This window comes from Lutra lutra, chromosome 3, assembly GCF_902655055.1.
Source record: "Lutra lutra chromosome 3, mLutLut1.2, whole genome shotgun sequence".
NCBI classification, from domain to species: Eukaryota; Metazoa; Chordata; class Mammalia; order Carnivora; family Mustelidae; genus Lutra; species Lutra lutra.
In genome coordinates this window covers 106,628,404-106,646,146 of record NC_062280.1, presented here as the reverse complement: position 1 = coordinate 106,646,146, position 17,743 = coordinate 106,628,404, and the positions used below count along the sequence as shown (strand labels likewise).

The 17,743-nt window shown below is 39.7% G+C and overlaps 1 protein-coding gene across 16 annotated transcripts in view; it reads left to right on the top strand.

Moving 5' to 3' along the window:
- CLASP1 (cytoplasmic linker associated protein 1) overlaps positions 1-17,743 on the top strand; it is a 278,451-nt gene that overhangs the window by 113,751 nt on the left and 146,957 nt on the right. For all 16 annotated transcript variants that reach the window (XM_047722647.1, XM_047722646.1, XM_047722641.1 and 13 more), the window contains exon 8: positions 2,859-2,926. In XM_047722647.1, coding sequence (XP_047578603.1) covers positions 2,859-2,926 — 68 coding nt within the window. The remainder of the gene's footprint in view (positions 1-2,858; positions 2,927-17,743) is intronic.

Below are 17,743 nucleotides of genomic sequence, written 5' to 3'. Positions count from 1 at the left end.
TGGAGTATGTATTTATTCATGTTGGTCTCTTTCACTTTAAAAACTTTGCTCGTGTGTCTTTGAATGCTTGGTTATCTGCTCATATTTAAGAGTAGTGGACTAAAAAGTCAGTGAAAAGTTCTGAGTGTATGGATGGGTCTTGTTGATTGTGAACAGACTAGTATTTGCTTTTATGAAATTATTTTAATTTTTAAAATTTGTTAATATTTGAGAGAGAGTCATGGGATTAGGAGGGAGAGGGAGAGAGAGAATCTTGAGCAGGTTCCACACCCAGCACAGAGCCAGACATGGGGTTCAATCTCATGACCCTGAGATCATGACCTGAGCTGAAATCAAGAGTCGGACGCCCGACCAAATGAGCCACTCAGGTGCCCCTAAATTTATAAGATATTCTAGGAAGGAATAATTAGATCTAGATCTTATAGTAAAATAAATGCCAGTTCGATTGAAGAGTTGAATATAAATTTTGAATTCAGAAAAACCAGGGGAAAATGGTATTGGTTACTTGTCAAAATTTAAATTTGAGATCCAGAGATTTAAAATGAAAAATGAAAGAAAAAAAAAAGTTGGTGCCTTTCAAGAGTAATCCTTAGTTATATATGCAGTGTCTTTGAATGTATAAAACTCACCCTTTAAGGTTTGTGCAAATTTGTTGGTCCCAGAGAGGCATTTCATATTGCTGTGTTCAGAGCTAAAGGCAAAGAAGCCACTCCTCAGGAATTCTTTGTTGGTGTTAGACTGTCCTGAAGCCAGCTTACTGCCCTCCTGAGGTGGTAAGCTTCTTAGGGATCCCCTGTATAGACATCACTGAGCAGAGAATGAGGCTAGTGAGACAGAAGTGTGAGTAGAGGGTGAGGCACACCTGCCTGAGGAAATTCTGAATTAAAGTGTAGTACCAAAAGTAGTAATCTGTGTTGTGCATTCTCATACCTAGTTGTTTGGGCCAGCCTGTGGGTAGCTTGTTGTAGGTGTGGGTAATGTGGCCCCAGTGAGTAGACATTGCCACAGCGAGAGCATCTGCAGACTCTCCCACAGTGGCCCCTGAGAATGGTGACTACTCTAACCAACAATGGGTGAAATTCTTGCCTCTTGCAGGAATTTTAGGAACAGCCAAGGTGGGAGGGCTGCCTTGTTCCTAACTTGCAAACTTGCAGGCCTGCTCACATCAGAGGGTATAGTTGTGACACAATAAAGTGGGAAGTTGGTCAGGGCATATGCCCTGGCAACCTGTGTAGTGACATTATTCACACGCTTTGTAAGCCACTGGAGATCTTTGGTGCTTTTAAGAGGGAAGGTGATGGAAACATCATAAGAAATTGATTCTGAGGCATTTTTTCCAGATCTTTTAGTAACCTCTGGATTTGAAAGTGAGTTTTACTCCTATCTGGTCCTGAGATGACAAGATTTTTATAATTCAGTGCCATCTTTGATTCATTGGTAGTGGCTGCCTGGAGTGGCTTTGAGAAGGATTTTGAGGCTCCATCTGGGCTTTAGATGGAAAGATGGGCAAAAAAGATTGATATCTGCCATGGAACGAGAATGGGGGGGAAGGCAGTATTTCAGCTCCTTCATCCCCCTCACTTTACGTCTCCTTGCTGATGTGTACTTTTGGCTCCCCTCTTGCTTAGAATGTGACATTCTAAGAAGAAAAGAATGAAGTAGAAGCTTTAGAAGTTAAGAACGTTATACACTTATCCTCTGGCCAGCTCGGTGCTGGACTCAGTGAATGAACTATGGATGAATGGAGGCCAGGATGTACCTAGTTTCCATAGTGAGGACAGGAACAGGATTCACGCAGGGATGTAACGCTCCTGCATGACATGGTATTTGATGAATACAGAACACCAGAAGTATATAGTTCCCATCCCTATCCCAAAGGAGAGTCCGTTGTAGTTGTGAAGAAAAGACAAACATGTTTGAACTAATTACAGCTTGTCTGACAGGACAGTTTATAAGCAAGTGCTAAAATTTTTAGTCTGGTCCTGGAAATGGGTGGTGTGGCTCTGAACGCAGAAGTACATTGCGTTGAGACTCTCATCCTTCACTCTTATTCCACCGTGTCTGTGTTTTGCTTCAGAAAGCCTCGTTTTTTTCTTGACTTCTTCCAGGCAAGATTAGCACCCCTGCACCCCATCCTACTCCCAGTTTTTCTCTCATTACTGGTCACTAGGGTGGAATGTTTTGACTGGTTTTGTTTCAATTTCAGTGTCAAGGTGACATTGATCCATTAACAGAAAATAAATGTAGATTTTTTTCAGCTAAAGAATCTAGTCACAGTGCTTGTTTCTGGAGAAATTATTTAGAGCATTTTTAGATTAAGCGTAAATCACAGGAAAGCCTTTATATTGTAATGTCAGCGGATTCTGAAAATCTTTATCCTAAGTGATCACCAGTCTGTGCTTAGACAGAAATAGGAGAAACATACGCTTTTCATAATGTATACATTTTGTGTAGAGCGGTCAACCATTTAATACAGTGCCTGAGATCCTGAGCTCTGGATTCTTACTCTCAGGGCTGCCATCTCCACCTGAACTCACCATGTTAGCTAGAGTAAGTTTTCTGGTTTCCTCATCTATGAAATGGAGATGATAATAATCTTGCATATGGCTATTGTAAGGATTGAGATTTTTCAGAGAGAGTCCTAAGCCAGTGCTTAGTCTATAATAAGTGCTCGATTATTGTTGGATGTTATTAATGTTATTAATGTAGTTACTGTTTTTGTTATTAGGTGGGTTTGTATCCTTGATTTTTTGTGGGGGGTGTGCCTCATCTTCACATTAGTGTTTTAACATAATTGACTGTAAATGGTGATAGTTAATAGTTTCTATATATACAAGTGTATTTTTTTTCTCATACAGGTTGAATGTAATTTTTACAAAATTTGATGAAGTCCAAAAATCTGGAAACATGATACAGTCAGCAAACGGTAAGTAGAAAAAGCAGTCTTTCTATTTTTGCCTTTTCAGTTTTAGGTCAGTAATATGCTAGGTCTGAACAGCTGAATTTGATATCTTGAGACAGTGTCTAGGTCTGAAGTCTTACCTCCATGTACCCACTTTCCCAGGCCAGAAACTGTGGTGTTGTTGCCGACTTTCTTTTGGAGCGCACACTGAACTCAGGAGCTTGGAGACCTGGGCAATTCTGACTGTAGCTGCCGCTCTGCTCCTAGTGCAAGTCCTTATAGTCTTTTACCTGTGCTGTCACGGTGGCCTTCTGACCAGCGTCCTTGCTGTTACTCTCCCCAAGTACCTACAGGCTGTTTTTCACACAACAATCAGAATAGTTCTTCCATTTTTATTATTTTTAAGTAAAAAAATTTTTTAAGTAGGTTCCACACCCAGTGTGGAACTTGAACTCATGACCCTGGGATTGAGTCTCATGTTTTGTCCACTCCGGCAGCCAGGCACCCCTCAAGTAATCCTTTTCGGATGTAACTCTTATGATGTTAATCCCCGGTTCAGAATCCTCCCGAGGTTTTCATCACATGGAGACTGCGGCTCATTGGCTCACCCTGGCCCACCAGGCCCTGCACATGATCTGATGCTGACCACCGTTCTCATGTCATCTGGTGTTCTTCCCCAGAGTTCTCTTGGCTCCCGTCATGTTGACCTCCTTGCTAATTTTGAACATTCCAAGCTTCTGCTTCAGGGCCTCAGTGCTTATGATTCTTTCTGCTTGAAACATTTGTCCTCGGGGGTCTCTGTGGCCCTCCTCCTCCTCCTCCTCCTCATCCCACCCAGACCTCGGCTGCACACACACCTTATTCCCAAGGCCAGCCAGGATAGCACGTCTAACGTTCTAAGAGAACTCTGTGCCTTCATTCTGTTTAATGTTCTTTCTTACTGCGTATCACTGCAAAATAGTTTGTTTATCCATGGGGGCGAGGACATTGTATTATTCCCTTCCTTATCCTGAGTGCCTCAAGAGTCCCTGGCTTGTGGTATAGGTATCCAGTAAATATTGTCAAATAAATAAACAGAATAGTGACTGAGACTTGAATTGTGACTTAATGTTTCTGGTACTTAAATTTCTTTTACTGTACTTTGTGATGATGGTTGAGGACAAGTGGTTATTTCTTGTGATTCCAGAAGGTGAAGAAAAGGCAAGTGAATTTGATGCATAAGTGTGTATGAATGTATGAGTAAAGTCCTCACAAAGCAGTTGCCACCAAGAACTTTTTCTAACTTTGGTTCCTTTTTTTTTTTTTTTTTTAAGATTTTATTTATTTATTTGACAGAGATCACAAGGAGGCAGAGAGGCAGGCAGAGAGAGAAGGGGAAGTAGGCTCCCTGCTGAGCAGAGAGGCTCCCCCCCCCCCGGCCCTCCCATGAGCTGAAGTCAGAGGCTTAACCCACTGAGCCACCCAGGCACCCCTTTTTCTAACTTTTGGATACCTCATTGCATCATAGCAATTTCTGAATTGCTAGGGATCTTAGATCACAGCATAGCTGTCAAATTTTGAAAACTTGAAGTCATAATAAAAGTTTTTCACTTGGGGGAATGTCACTGCTACTACGTAGGGACCGAGCAGGGAACAGGATGTAGATCTTTAAGTCCTCCTCTCCTGTGTACCTGTCATTACCAGTAAGGAATTTGTCTGTATATTATGTTTCTTAGAGACTGATTAAAGAGTTCTACACATGCTTTCACTAATCCCCCCTTATTTCTCTTCCATATGTTTATAAAAACAGAATATTAAAAGGGCAGAAAAAGTATTTACAGTAATTCTGCTATCATCAGTGTTCATTTTTTCATACTCACTTAAAATTCATTTGTCTGTCACTGTATAATTTGTATATAATTTTATCATGGCATAACTTCTGTACATTGCCTCCTACTTTTTTTTAAGATTTTATTTTATTTTATTATTATTTTTTAAAGATTATTCATTTATTTATTTGACAGACAGAGATCACAAGTAGGCAGAGAGGCAGGCAGAGAGAGAGAGAGAGAGCAGAGAGCCCGATGTGGGGCTCGATCTCAGGACCCTGGGATCGTGACCTGAGCTGAAGGCAGAGGCTTAACCCACTGAGCCACCCAGGCGCCCCCAAGATTTTATTTTTAAGTTGTGTCTGTATCCAACATGGAATTCGATCTTAAAAGCCTGAGATCAAGTAACACACTCTAGTGCCTGAGCCAGCCAGGTGCCCCCTACTTGTATACATACTTTTATATGTGCTTTCCAGTGCATTCCTGGTAGAGTTAGAACCAGAATCCTAGCCATGGGGGACTTATTCTCCTGTGGTGAGCGGTGTTGATGGCGTACATGGGCAAGGCTGCCCAGCCAGTTGCCAGACATGAGCTTTTAATTCTGTGTGTGTGTGAATTTGTGTAGTTGGTGTGGTTTCCCAGTTTAAACCTTGGTACTTGTTGGTACCATGATAAAAAGTACAAGATAAAGAGGTAGTGGTGGTGGGTGAAAAGTGAGTTTGTGCTTTATAGCCTGTGTTATAAATCATAACTATGAAACAGAATCTCATTATAATACTGGCACTGGGGAGGAGAAACACACCCATGCTGGAGGCCTTCCCCAGGAGAGCCTTTGTATACTCTTTGAGTTTTAATGAACACGACACACATGATTCAGTCAAGAGCACTAAAATCCTGTGGCTTTGGGTGTGTCACAACAACATTTCATTCTAAACCTTCCATGTGTCGTAAATATTGTCCTGCAAATCCATATATGTATGTGTATGTGGTAAAGGGGTAGGATTGAGAATGAAGACAGTTCTTCCAGGCATCTGTGTTAAAAATAGCAGATGGCAGGAAATCTTGAATTAAGACTTAACTGGAGGCCTTTAAAATTTCAGCTTTTTGCTGTCTGTATGTAGTATTACTATTTAATTGTTGGAACCAAAACAGAATCACGTAAAAGGGTATGTATTAAGATTTTAGAATTCTTAATCCAGATAAGTTTGGTCTTTCTATGGTAACTTTGAGAGACTGGTAAGATGTCCAGCAGCTGTCAAAAGAAAACCACCTACTCTCCTGCTTTGCTCAAGTCAGTGAACATTTAGATAGCATAGAGAAACCTCATTCGGAACATAATAAAACCCTCCTCTAATTTTTTGGTTTTTTTTTTGGTTCACTGACTCCCAGTATAACCAGTTTTTGAACCCTGCACGTCAGACCACTGACTGCTCTACTTCTTCTCAGCTCTCCACGCTCTGCTGTCTTCAGTTTGCTGCTTATATAGGTACACTGTGACCTTTCTCAAGTTTCCCATTAGTTCTTGGAGTTGTCATAGATTTCTTGTCATTTTCTGCATAGACAAATCATCTGCAACTAGGAGTAGTTTTATCTCTCTCAGATTTATGTATTACTTACTTTTTAAAAAGATTTTATTTACTTATTTGTTACAGAGAGAAATCACAAGTAGGCAGAGAGGCAGGCAGAGAGAGGAAGGGAAGAAGGCTCCCTGCTGAGCAGAGAGCCTGATGTGGGGGTTGATCCCAGGACCCTGAGATCATGACCTGAGCTGAAGGCAGAGGCTTAACCCACTGGGCCACCCAGGCGCCCCTACTTCTTTTCTTGCCTTATTGCACTGGCTAGAATTTCCTCTTCTACATAATTAGAGGTGGTGGGAGGAGCCCTCTGGTTCCCAGTCTTAGGTCTTTCACAACTAAGTGTGATGTTAATTGTACGTTTTTTGTAGATCTTCTTTAGCAAAATGTGAGGTAGTTCTCATCTATTCCTTTTTATCTAAATTTTTATTAGAAGTGAGTGTTGGATTATTTTGGGGGGGCAATTATCAGTGTATTTTAAATATTGAGATAAGTCTATACCAAAAATTTACTTTTTTTAAAGTGTATAATTTTTTTGTGTGTGTATTCACAAAATTGTGCAATTATCTAATTCCAGGATATTTTTATCACCCCCAAAGAATACCTGTGATCATTAGCACTCCCAGTTTCCTTCTCCTCCCAGTCCCTGGCAACCTACTTTCTGTTTCAAGGGATTTGCCTATTCAGGACATTTTATATAAATGGAATCACACAACATATGGCTTTTTCTGTATGGCTTCTTTCACTTAGCATAATGTTTTAAGGATTCACCCATGGGATAGCATGTATTAGAACTTCATTACTTTTTATAGCTGAATAATATTTCACCATTGTATGGATATACCTCCTTATGTTTACCCACTCATCAGTTCATAGACATTTGAGTTTCTACTTTTTAATTCTTGTGAACAGTGGTACCAGGAATATTTGAAAGTTTTTATGTGGAGATGTTTTCATTTCTCCCGTGTATATACCTTGCAGTAGAATGTTGGCTCCTGTGGTAACTCTGTATTTAACCTTTGCCTAACTGGCACCTTGTTTTCCAAGTGGCTGCACCATTTTACGTTCTCAACGACAATGTATGAAAGTTGTAATTTATTCATATTTACATCAATACTTGTTATTGTCTGTTTCTTTGATTATAATCATCCTGGTGGGTGTGAAGTGTTGTCATTATGGTTTTGATTTGCATTTCCCTGATGACTAGTGATGTTGAGCATTTTTTCATGTGCTTGTTGGCCATTTTTAAATCCTCTTTAGAAAAATGTCTGTTGAGGGGCACCTGGGTGGCTCAGTGGGTTGAAGCCTCTGCCTTCGGCTCGGGTCATGATCCTAGGGTCCTGGGATCGAGCCCCGCGTCGGGCTCTTTGCTCAGCAGGGAGCCTGCTTCCTCCTCTCTCTCTCTCTGCCTACTTGTGATCTCTGTCTGTCAAATAAATAAGTAGAATCTTTAAAAAAAAAAAAAGGAAAGAAAAAAAAAAGAAAAATGTCTGTTGAGTTCCTTTGTCCTTTTTTTTTTTTTTTTAAGGTTGTTTGTGTTATTTATTTATTTATTTATAAATTGAAGTATGGTTGGCACACAGGGTTACATTAGTTTCAGGTCCACAGCATAGTGATTCGACAACTCTGATGTTGTAGAGTGCCACCACCATCTGTCACCATACAGCACTTTTACAGTACCATTGACTGTATTCCTTATGCTGTACGTTTCATCCCCATGATTTATTCATTCCATAACTGGGAGCCCGAACCTTTCATTCCCCTTCACCCATTGGCCATTTTCCTACTCCCTGCTCCTCTGGCAACTATCAGTTTGTTCCCTATATGAGTCTGTTTCCTCTCTTTGTTTCTGGGTTCATTCATTTGTTTTGTTTTTAAAATTACACATGTTAAGTAAAATCATATGGTATTTGTCTTTCTGATTTGTTTCACTTAACATAATACCCTTTAAGTCCATTCACATTGTTACAAATGATAAGATCTCATTTTTTGTTAAGATTTTACTTATTTGAGAGAGAGAAAGAGAGGGAGCATGAGTGGGGGGAGGGGCAGAGGCAGAGGGAGGAAACAGAACCCACACTGAGCAGGGAGCCTAACGTGGGGCTCAATCCCAGGGCCCTGGGATCTTGACCTGAGCTGAAGGCAGACACTTAACTGACTGAGCCACCAGGTGCCCAGCTCTCATTCTTTTTTATGGCAGAGTAGACACCCCCACACACCCACCCATATATACCCTCCCCACATGCACACCCACACCCACACATACCCACCATCTTCTTTATCCATTCAACATTTAGGTTGCTTTCATATCTTGGCTATAATGCTACAGTAAACATAGTAAAAACATAGGGGTGCATATATCTTTTTGAATTTTTATATCTTTTTGAATTAGTGTTTTTGTTTTGTCTTGGTAAATACCCAGGAATGGAATTACTAGGGTAATATGGTTATTTCTAATTTTTTGAGGAACCTCCAAATTATTTTCCACAGTGGCTGCACAAATTTACATTCCCATGAATAGTGCACAAGGGTTCCTTCTCTACATATTTGCCAGCACTTGTTATTTCTTATTTTTTTGATTTTATCCATATGACAGGTGTAAGGTGATATCTAATTATGGTTTTGATTTGAGTTTCCCTGATGATCAGTGATGTTGAACATCTTCTCATGTGTCTCTTGGCATCTATATGTCTTTGGTAAAATGTCTATTCAGATTCCTGCCCATGTTTTAATTGGATTGTTTGGTGTTTTGGTGTTTAATTGTAAAAGTTATCTATGTATGTGGATATTAATTTTGCATTGAATAAAGCATTTGTAGATATCTTCTCCCATTCAGTAGACTGCCTTTTTGTTTTGTTGATGGTTTCCTTTGCTCTACAAAAGTTTTCTATTTTGATGTAGTACTGATAGTTTATTTTTGCTTTTGTTCCTCTTGTAATCTATGAAAATGTTGCTAAGGTTGATGTCCAGGAAATTACTACCTGTGTTTTCTTTTAAGAGTTTTATAGTTTCAGGTCTCACATTTAGGTCCTTAATTCATTTTGAGTTTATTTTTGTGTATAGTGTAAAAAAGTGGTTCAGTTTAATTCTTTTGCATGTAGCTCTGCAGTTTTCCCAACAAACATTTATTTTGTAGTTTGAAGGTTTTTTTTTTGTTTTTTTTAAAGATTTGATTTATTTGACAAAGAGAGTCAGAGAGCGCAGGTGGCGGGAGGAGGTGAATGGCAGAGGGAGGAGAAGCCAGGACCCTGAGATCATGACCTGAGCCAAAGGCAGACAAACTGAACCACTTAGGCACCTCCTGTTGTTTCAAGTTTTTATTTAAGTTATAGTTAGTTAACATACAGTGTAATACTAGTTTCAGAACCAACATTATTTATTGAAAAGACAGTCTTTTCCCCATTGTATAGTCTTGCTTCCTTTGTCATAGATTAATTAACTATATAAACATTGGCTTATTTCTAGGCTCTCTGTTCTGTTCCATTGACCTATATGTCAGTTTTTGTGTTGGTACCATACTGTTTTGACTAGCATGTCTTTATTATATATCTTGAAATCCGGAATTGTGATACCTCTGGCTTTGTTCTGCTTTTTTTCCTGGTTTTTCCGCAGTTTACAGTCTTTTGTTCCTCCATACAAATTTTAGGGTTCTTACAGTTTTGTGAAAAATTCTACTGGTATTTTGACAGGAGTTGCATTGAATTTATGGATGGCTTTGGGTAATATGGACATTTTAACAATATTAATTCTTCCAGTCCATGAATGAGCATGATATATCTTTTAATTTGATTATATCATCTTCAGTTTCTCTTATCAGTGTTTTAGTTTTCAGAGTACAGGTCCTTGTCTCTATAAGCTTATTATTCCTAGGGTTTTTTTTTTTTTTTTTTTTCTTTTTGGTACAATTGTAAATGGAATTGTTTCCTTAATTTCATTTTTTATTACTTTGTTTTTGGTGTATAGAAGTGCAATAGATTAAGGTATTCTGATTTTGTATCCTGCAACCTTTACTGGATTCATTTATAAGTTCTAATAGTTTTTTTAGGGGGGAGGAGAGTCTTCAGAGTTTTCTATGTTTAGTATCACGTCATCTGCAGTTAGTGACAGTTTTACTTCTTCCTTAGCAATTTGGATGCCTTTTATTTTTTTTCCCTGTTGATTGCTGTTCTTTGTCCATTTTTAAATTGGTGTTTGTCTTTCTGTTGTTGAACTGTAAGAATTCTTTATATCTTCTGGACATTGACTCTTACTGGATATATGATTTGCAAATATTTTTCTCTGTTCCATGGGTTGTCTTTTTTTTACTTGGTATTTAAAAGTTTTTAATTTTTATGAAGTTTGTCACTTTTTTTGTTGTTACTTATGAACGGTAACCTTCATTTGAGTAAGAAAAGCTCTGGGTTTGAGCTAAGTTGAAAGAAACTATTAATGTAATAACAATACTTGTAGGGAAGAGATGAGTTTCATCGCAGGGTCTATTTCTTGATATATTCAAAATTAGGTTGTTCTAAGATGTGTAATTGACTATGTTTATGTAACTCATGGGCTTAATTTTTTTTAAGTGCACAATTGTGACTAAAAAACAGTAATGGAAAAGCAGCTGAGTAGCAATTGGAAAGGAGTGTCCTATCTGTAATGGAGCACTTCATCTTTGTAGGATTTTTTTGTTGTTGTTGCTAGGTTACCCAAAGGCCTTTCAGCTTTGAATGGCAAGAATATGGGAGTTAAAAATATGTTGTTTTATAGATGTTTCTTTTTCTTTTTTTCCATCTGCATATAATTAGCAAACCCCTTGAAGCAAAAATTACAGTTTTGCCTTCCATGGGTTTCAAAAAGTAAATTATTTTCTATGTAAGTCTTTCTCTTAATCATGCAGATGTGCTTATGCTCCCAGGAGAATTGGATTTTCAGCATGAAAGAGCCAGTAATTACAGACTAGTCAGTGTCCTTTATCTGCGGCCACTTAATGATCTTTAATTAGATTTGATTGAAGTGAAGCCCATGGACATTAATTTGGTTAAAAATGTGCATGCTTTCGAGTTTCTTGAGCAAAACTAACATGTTTATGAGGAAAGAATGAAAGTTTCATCCTGGTTAAATCTGTGAAAATTCCATAAAAATCCTGTAGCTGAAGAAAAAGAGAAAATATTGATTGCTGACAAAACTATAAACTAAATAACATAATTATAAAATTATCAACTCTAATACATGCCTGTATCTAGAGCATCATTTTGCTGCCAAATTGCATTCTGCCTTATGTTTTTCTACTAAAAAAATTGTGTAATTTGAAAATGGTAGATGTCATTTCTAAGTTATTAGAAATGAGAAATACTGTGCAAATCTGAAAGTGACTAGACCAGTGTTGTTAGGTAAGGTTTGAATTACTGCCCAGTGTAGCTGGGACAAAGCATTCATTTAAAGGTAAATTGAGTGTCATCTTTGTTAAGAAGCAAGTCATTATTATCTGTGTAGCCTAAAAACAGTGATTGTGAATAAGTGGATCAGGTGCTGGTAATGGGCTCCCATCCCCTCGCCTGCTTGTTTATTAGACTGTGTATATTACAAGGTCTGCAGTTCTGGTTTGGTATCTTAGGAAAGTGTTTCCATAGTCACAGATCCAGGGATAATTATGTTAGATTATTTGCTGTCCTAAGGACAAGACCACCTGAAGTAGCCTGGGAGAGACTGTTTCTGACACCAGTTTTAAGTAGGTTAAGCTGCAACTGACAGCTTCATCTTCTGTGTGGAACTGAGCTTGCTTTTTTGACATTATTCTTACTTAAGGTTTATGTTAGGAATGTTCTTCCCTGTTTTTTCAAGGGGAAAAATCAGTCAGTTAAAACTGTTTTTAATACCAGTATTAAAGAAGGCTCTCTTCCATGAGTAAAGTCAGATGGAGAAGGTTCACCTCCCACTCAGTCCCCTTTTTAAAATAATTACTTATATATAGTCCAGGCTTTTATTTTGGAAGAGGGTGGCAGTTGCCATTGGTGCAGATCACACTGAAGAAGGCGTGTGGGTGGGGAGTTGGCTGATGCTTAAGTTGCTGTGAGTAGGTGCAGCTTTCAGAGCAGTGTTTGTATTGTACCAAGATCGTGGACAGTCATGACTACTGGGAAAGGTAGGCTATTCTAATTTATTTTGAAATGCACTTGTAATTATTGCTGGTTTGCTAGGAAATAAGTAACATATTTAAGATATTTTATCGTTGCTTTGATAACTAAAAATTGTGAATGAAACTTAGGAAAAGAATTGCTAGGAGTATTTCCATGGGGGCTGGGAAAAAACTGTGAGATGTATAGATGCATTAACATTAATGTTGACCTTCAACACTAAGGAGAAAGAGGAAATAGGCACAAGAAGTAACATTAGCTGTGTTTCATCTCGTTTCTTGTGCTTTAAATTTTTCCCTGCAGCTCTTGTATTCACAGTATGTGGATTATGAAAATAAATTATTTTGCAATTACAAGACATTTGTTACTGAGTATAAGCTGTCTCCAAAGGAATCTGCTGGCCAGAAATTTCTAAGATTTTTCAGCAGTGGATAGAAAAGGCATTTAACTCATAGCAGTATAGGGATGCTGCTTCTGTCTGGAGAATCACTGTGTAAGATTTTTCCTTCCCTGTGGACTGGCATTTTAAAAACAAAGAAATGGAACTGAAAAATTACAAAAGAATTGTTTTGCCAAAGTCTTAACGATTAGCCTTCGATCTTTGCATGGAGCTTTGACCCGGGTTTTGGTAGTACTGAAATGATTTTGAAAGAACCCCTCCTGGGACGCCTGGGTGGCTCAGTTGGTTAAGCAGCTGCCTTTTGCTCAGGTCATGATCCCAGCGTCCTGGGATCCCGGGATCACACATCGGGCTCCTTGCTCGTCGGGGAGCCTGCTTCTCCCTCTGCCTCTGCCTGCCATTCTGTCTGCCTGTGCTTGCTCTCTCTCCCTCTCTCTCTCTGACAAATAAATAAATAAAATCTTAAAAAAAAAAAAAAAAAAAAGAACCCCTCCTCCCTGTGAACAGGTTTGTGTTTGAAGAAAGTGCAATAGATGTGATACAGACAACCTGTGTGGCTGCCTCCCTTTCCTGTGGGGTGGTCTTCCTGGCAGGCTTTTAATTTGTTGTCTCTGAAGGATCTTTTCCAAACCCTTCAACTGAAACAGGTATTACACAGAGTAACATTGTGTGGGATAACAAGTGTTCATCTGCCTCCCACTGGGGGAAACTGGCAAACATCCAGCTCATTTGTTCATGTTTATTTTGTAGCGGATTGGCCTGGTCTGTCTATCTTAAACTAACTTGGGTTAAGTTTGCTGCAAATGGTCATGTTGGAAGAAGCCGCATTTCTGCTTGTGATATTTTAAAATTGAGAATTGGAGGTATATAGTGCTGGTGTTCCTTTTTATTTCATCTCTCATTACAGTACTCTGTATTCAGGTTAAGCCGTTGTGGGAAATCAATACCTGGGGAGGAGAGTTAAATAATTCATGTTCTGAAGTGACCTTTTTCAGATCCCTTCATTTGAGGATTTCAAAGTGTGTTTCTTACAAGTGGCATTTGTGTTACGTTGTTATATTTTGACTTTTTTTTTTTTTTTTTTTTTAAACAGGGCAAAGTAATTGTGGGAGTTGACTGTGTCCATGTCAAAGCCTGTGGATCAGAGTTTAAAATAGACCTTTTCCTCGGGAATTTCCTTTCCAGTTGCCTACCTTGTTAGCCACTGTTACCTAAAATGCAGCCTCCTAAGCATTGGTACCTTTTATCCTAAGGAACTGCAAATACAGTAGGAAACAAGGATTACAAGCTGCTTCTTGGAGCATTGGCTTGTTTGAATCTTCCTCTGTTGGTCCACAAGGAATAAAGGGCCCATGAGCAACCTGCAAAATAGAAAACCAGCCATTTTACCACAATGGTGTATCGAGTATTTTAGTATTTCCGGAGCACTTTCCTGAAGGTTTTTGGTTATTTTTATGACTTTTCACAGCACTTCCTTAAGGAGTGTTAGGCATAGTAGTTTTCTGACGTGGACACAGGGGGTTTCAGGTTTGCTGTAATTGGCTTGGTGGCTGGACTGAGCACAGAGCCCAAATTTTGCCTTCTTAGACCAGCCCTCCTCCTGGCAAGCTCAGTGCTTCTTCCCTGCCGCCGTTAGGATAAGCCGTTGGGTCTGGTGTTTTCTTTGATTCTCAAATTGGGCTATTTTTAGTATTTGTCTTTGGGAGTGATTTAAAAATGAAAGCATTCAAGGAGACATTAAAACAGGCCTTACAAGTTTTAGATGCCCTTGAAATATATTCCCAGTCAGTTGTTTGCCCGGGCGAGGGGCTGAAGGAGGTAATTCCAAGAGATGGAATTATACTATGAACATGATGAGTTTGTTTTTCAAAGCACTTTGGTATTGCTCGTGGATGTGTGTGTGGGGGCAGTGCAGGAAAGGATGGACAAGTGCCTCATATGGAGAGCTGAGAAACCCAAGATTTTGATTGTAGGCCTCTGACTACTCAGAGTTAAATTTTTAAAATTGGGTTGCAGGGAGAAAGACTAATACGAAGTGGACAATTTTAACCTTTCCAAATATAACAAGATTTAAACCAACCCTTTTTATCTCTTGGCATTTAATAAAACCAGGACTTTAGCACCAGTAAAGAAAAATAAGATGTAATTTAGGGTAAAGGATAGTCCTGTAAGTGAAAAAAATATAGATCTGTGAGAAATTGACAAGTTTTCCCTTGTAGTTCTTTGATGCAGACTAGTGTGAATCATCAAAAGTGTCCCCAGTCCTAAGTGGTTTTGAGGACTGCTGGCCTAGGTGACTGGATTGGAAATGCACAAATGACTTTGAGGCAGGCATGAGTCAGCATGTGGACATGGAACCCCTCAGACCGAGTGTCGGTGCTGTGCCCGAAGGAGCACTGCTACCCGGGGCAGGCTACCTGTTGGTCAGCCTCTATTTCCTCCTGTGAGTGGGGATGACAATTCCTGCACCACTGGGAGGAGAAAGTGAGACAGTGTATGTAGATAATTCGACGCAGGACCTTGCCCATAGATACTGTCCTATGTGATAGAGGGACACGGTTCACTGTGGTAGCATCTGCTGATATGATGGAAGTTAGGAGTTGGACTTAGGTTTAAAATGATATGATTGGGGGCGCCTGGGTGGCTCAGTGGGTTAAGCCTCTGCCTTGGGCTCAGGTCATGATCTCAGGGTCCTGGGATCCAGCCCCGCATTGGGCTCTCTGTTCAGCAGGGAGCCTGCTTCTCCTTCTCCCTCTGCCTGCCTCACTGCCTACTTGTGATCTCTGTCAAATAAATAAATAAAATCTTTAAAAAAATGATATGATTGATCTTTTTGCACAGATATGGAAACTCTCTTTAAGAAAAACAGGATGCAAAATTAGATATAGAATAATATCCCTTAAAAAGAAACTGCTACCCATGGGGTGCCTGGGTGGCTCAGACGGTTAAGCTTCTGCCTTTGGCTCAGGTCCTGGTTTTGGGGTCTTAGGATTGAGTCCTGCATTGATCTTTCTCCTCAGTGGGGAGCCTGCTTCTCCCTCTCTCTTCCTCTGCCTACCACTCTGCCTGCCTGCGCGTGCTCTCTCTGTCAAATAAAGAAAGAAAATCTTAAAAACAAAAACAGAAACAAAAACAAAAAAAAAAAACAAAGGAAAAGCAACTGCTACCCAGTGCCCAGATCTTGGTTTCCACGAGCACTAGGGCTCTCTGGGCAAATGGCCGATTCTAGGCTGGAGCAGAGACATGCAAGATAGGCCTCTGTTGCATGTTGGAGCACCAGAAAGTAAGAAAGGACTCCAAAGGCAAAGGAAAATGATGACGGGGTTACGACAGAATGAACCAGGAGTCAACTGAGCGATTTCCAGTGGCCACAGCTTTAACATCAAGCAATGAAATAAGGTGGTATTGGATTGTAACCCACAGTATAAAATAAATATTGATGAGTCCATACTGATAACGATGAATGATTGAATAAATATGTAAATGGAGGAGAGAGAAATCGCTCCAGATCATTCATGTAGCTACTCTACCCCAGAGGCAGCCTAACGTCCCACTCTGTGTGTGATGTGCTCAGTGACTTCCTTCTGGAGAGTACAGCATGGACAAGCGCGGGGTGAGGAACTTTACAGTGGAGAAACCTGACCAGCACCGCCTCAGCTGGGTGATCAGGGTCAACATCAACAGCCTTGTTGAGAGAATGGCATTTTACCTCTGTGGTCTTCCTCCCTAAAACCCATAAGCTAAGCTGTCTAAATATGAGCAAAGCCTCAGTTAAACCCAATTTGAAGGATATGCTATAAACTGCAGAATTAGTACTGCTCAAAACTGTCACGGTCGTGGGGCCTGGGTGGCTCAATCAGTTAATCGTCTGATTATGGCTCAGGTCCTGATTTCAGGGTCCTGGGATCAAGCCCCACATTGGGCTCCCTGGTTAGCGGGAGTCTGCTTCTCCCTCCCTCTCTGTCCCTGCCCCCTGCTTGTACTTGTACACTCTTGGGTTCTCTCTCTCTCTCTCTCTAGCGTGCTCTCTCTCAAATAAAATAAAATCTAAAAAAAACCTGTCAAGGTCATGTAAAATAAGGAAGGTCATGGAAACTGTGATAACCTAGAGGCACTTAGGGACAAATGATGACTAAAGGTAGGTAGGATCGTGGTACAGATAAAGGACAGTAGGAAAACAGTAAGGAACTTGGAATAAATTATGGGTTTGTGTTAATAATAGTGTATCAGTATTGATTTACTAGTTATAATAAATACACTAGTGTTAGGTGTTAATAATAGGAAGATTGAAGGTGGGGTATTGGGAACTCTCTTTTCTTCAACTCTGAAATAGTCCCAATTATAAACAAAAAACCAGAAATGAGTAAAGGAGTTGAAAAAGGAAGCTTTTTGTTCTTATTTTGCTTTCTTCTGGTGACATTTGAGTTATTTAACCTGCTTATACATGTGTTAATTTTGTTCTCTGAAAAGGTTACATAATTTATCTGGGCAGTAGAATTAATTGCTTTTTATTATAAAGTTTCTAATGTTCTGTGTATTTAAAATACTTAATGCCATTTATTAAAGATAAAATTGGAGGCAAAGAGAACCAGTTATAGAGGACTATTTCAGTAACAGCAATCTGCCTAAGAGGTGAGGAAGACCTGAATTGGGACAGCCTCAGTGGGACCAGAGAGGGAGTACGATGAGAGACAGTTGGAGGCAGCTCTGGTCGTACTTGGTGATTATTTGGGTTGTGGGCGGGGAGGACACTGCAGGAGATGGTGAGGGCGTAGGAAAAGCTGAGAAGAATTCCGTATTTTGGCTTGACTCACTGGGTGGGTGGTGATAGGACTAGCAGAAGGAGGAGACTTGGAGGGTGGCAGGTTTTGAGGGTAGGGAGATGATTATAGTTTTGGACATTTCAACTTAGAATTTTGATTTGTATGTGGGTTTGATTCAAGTGG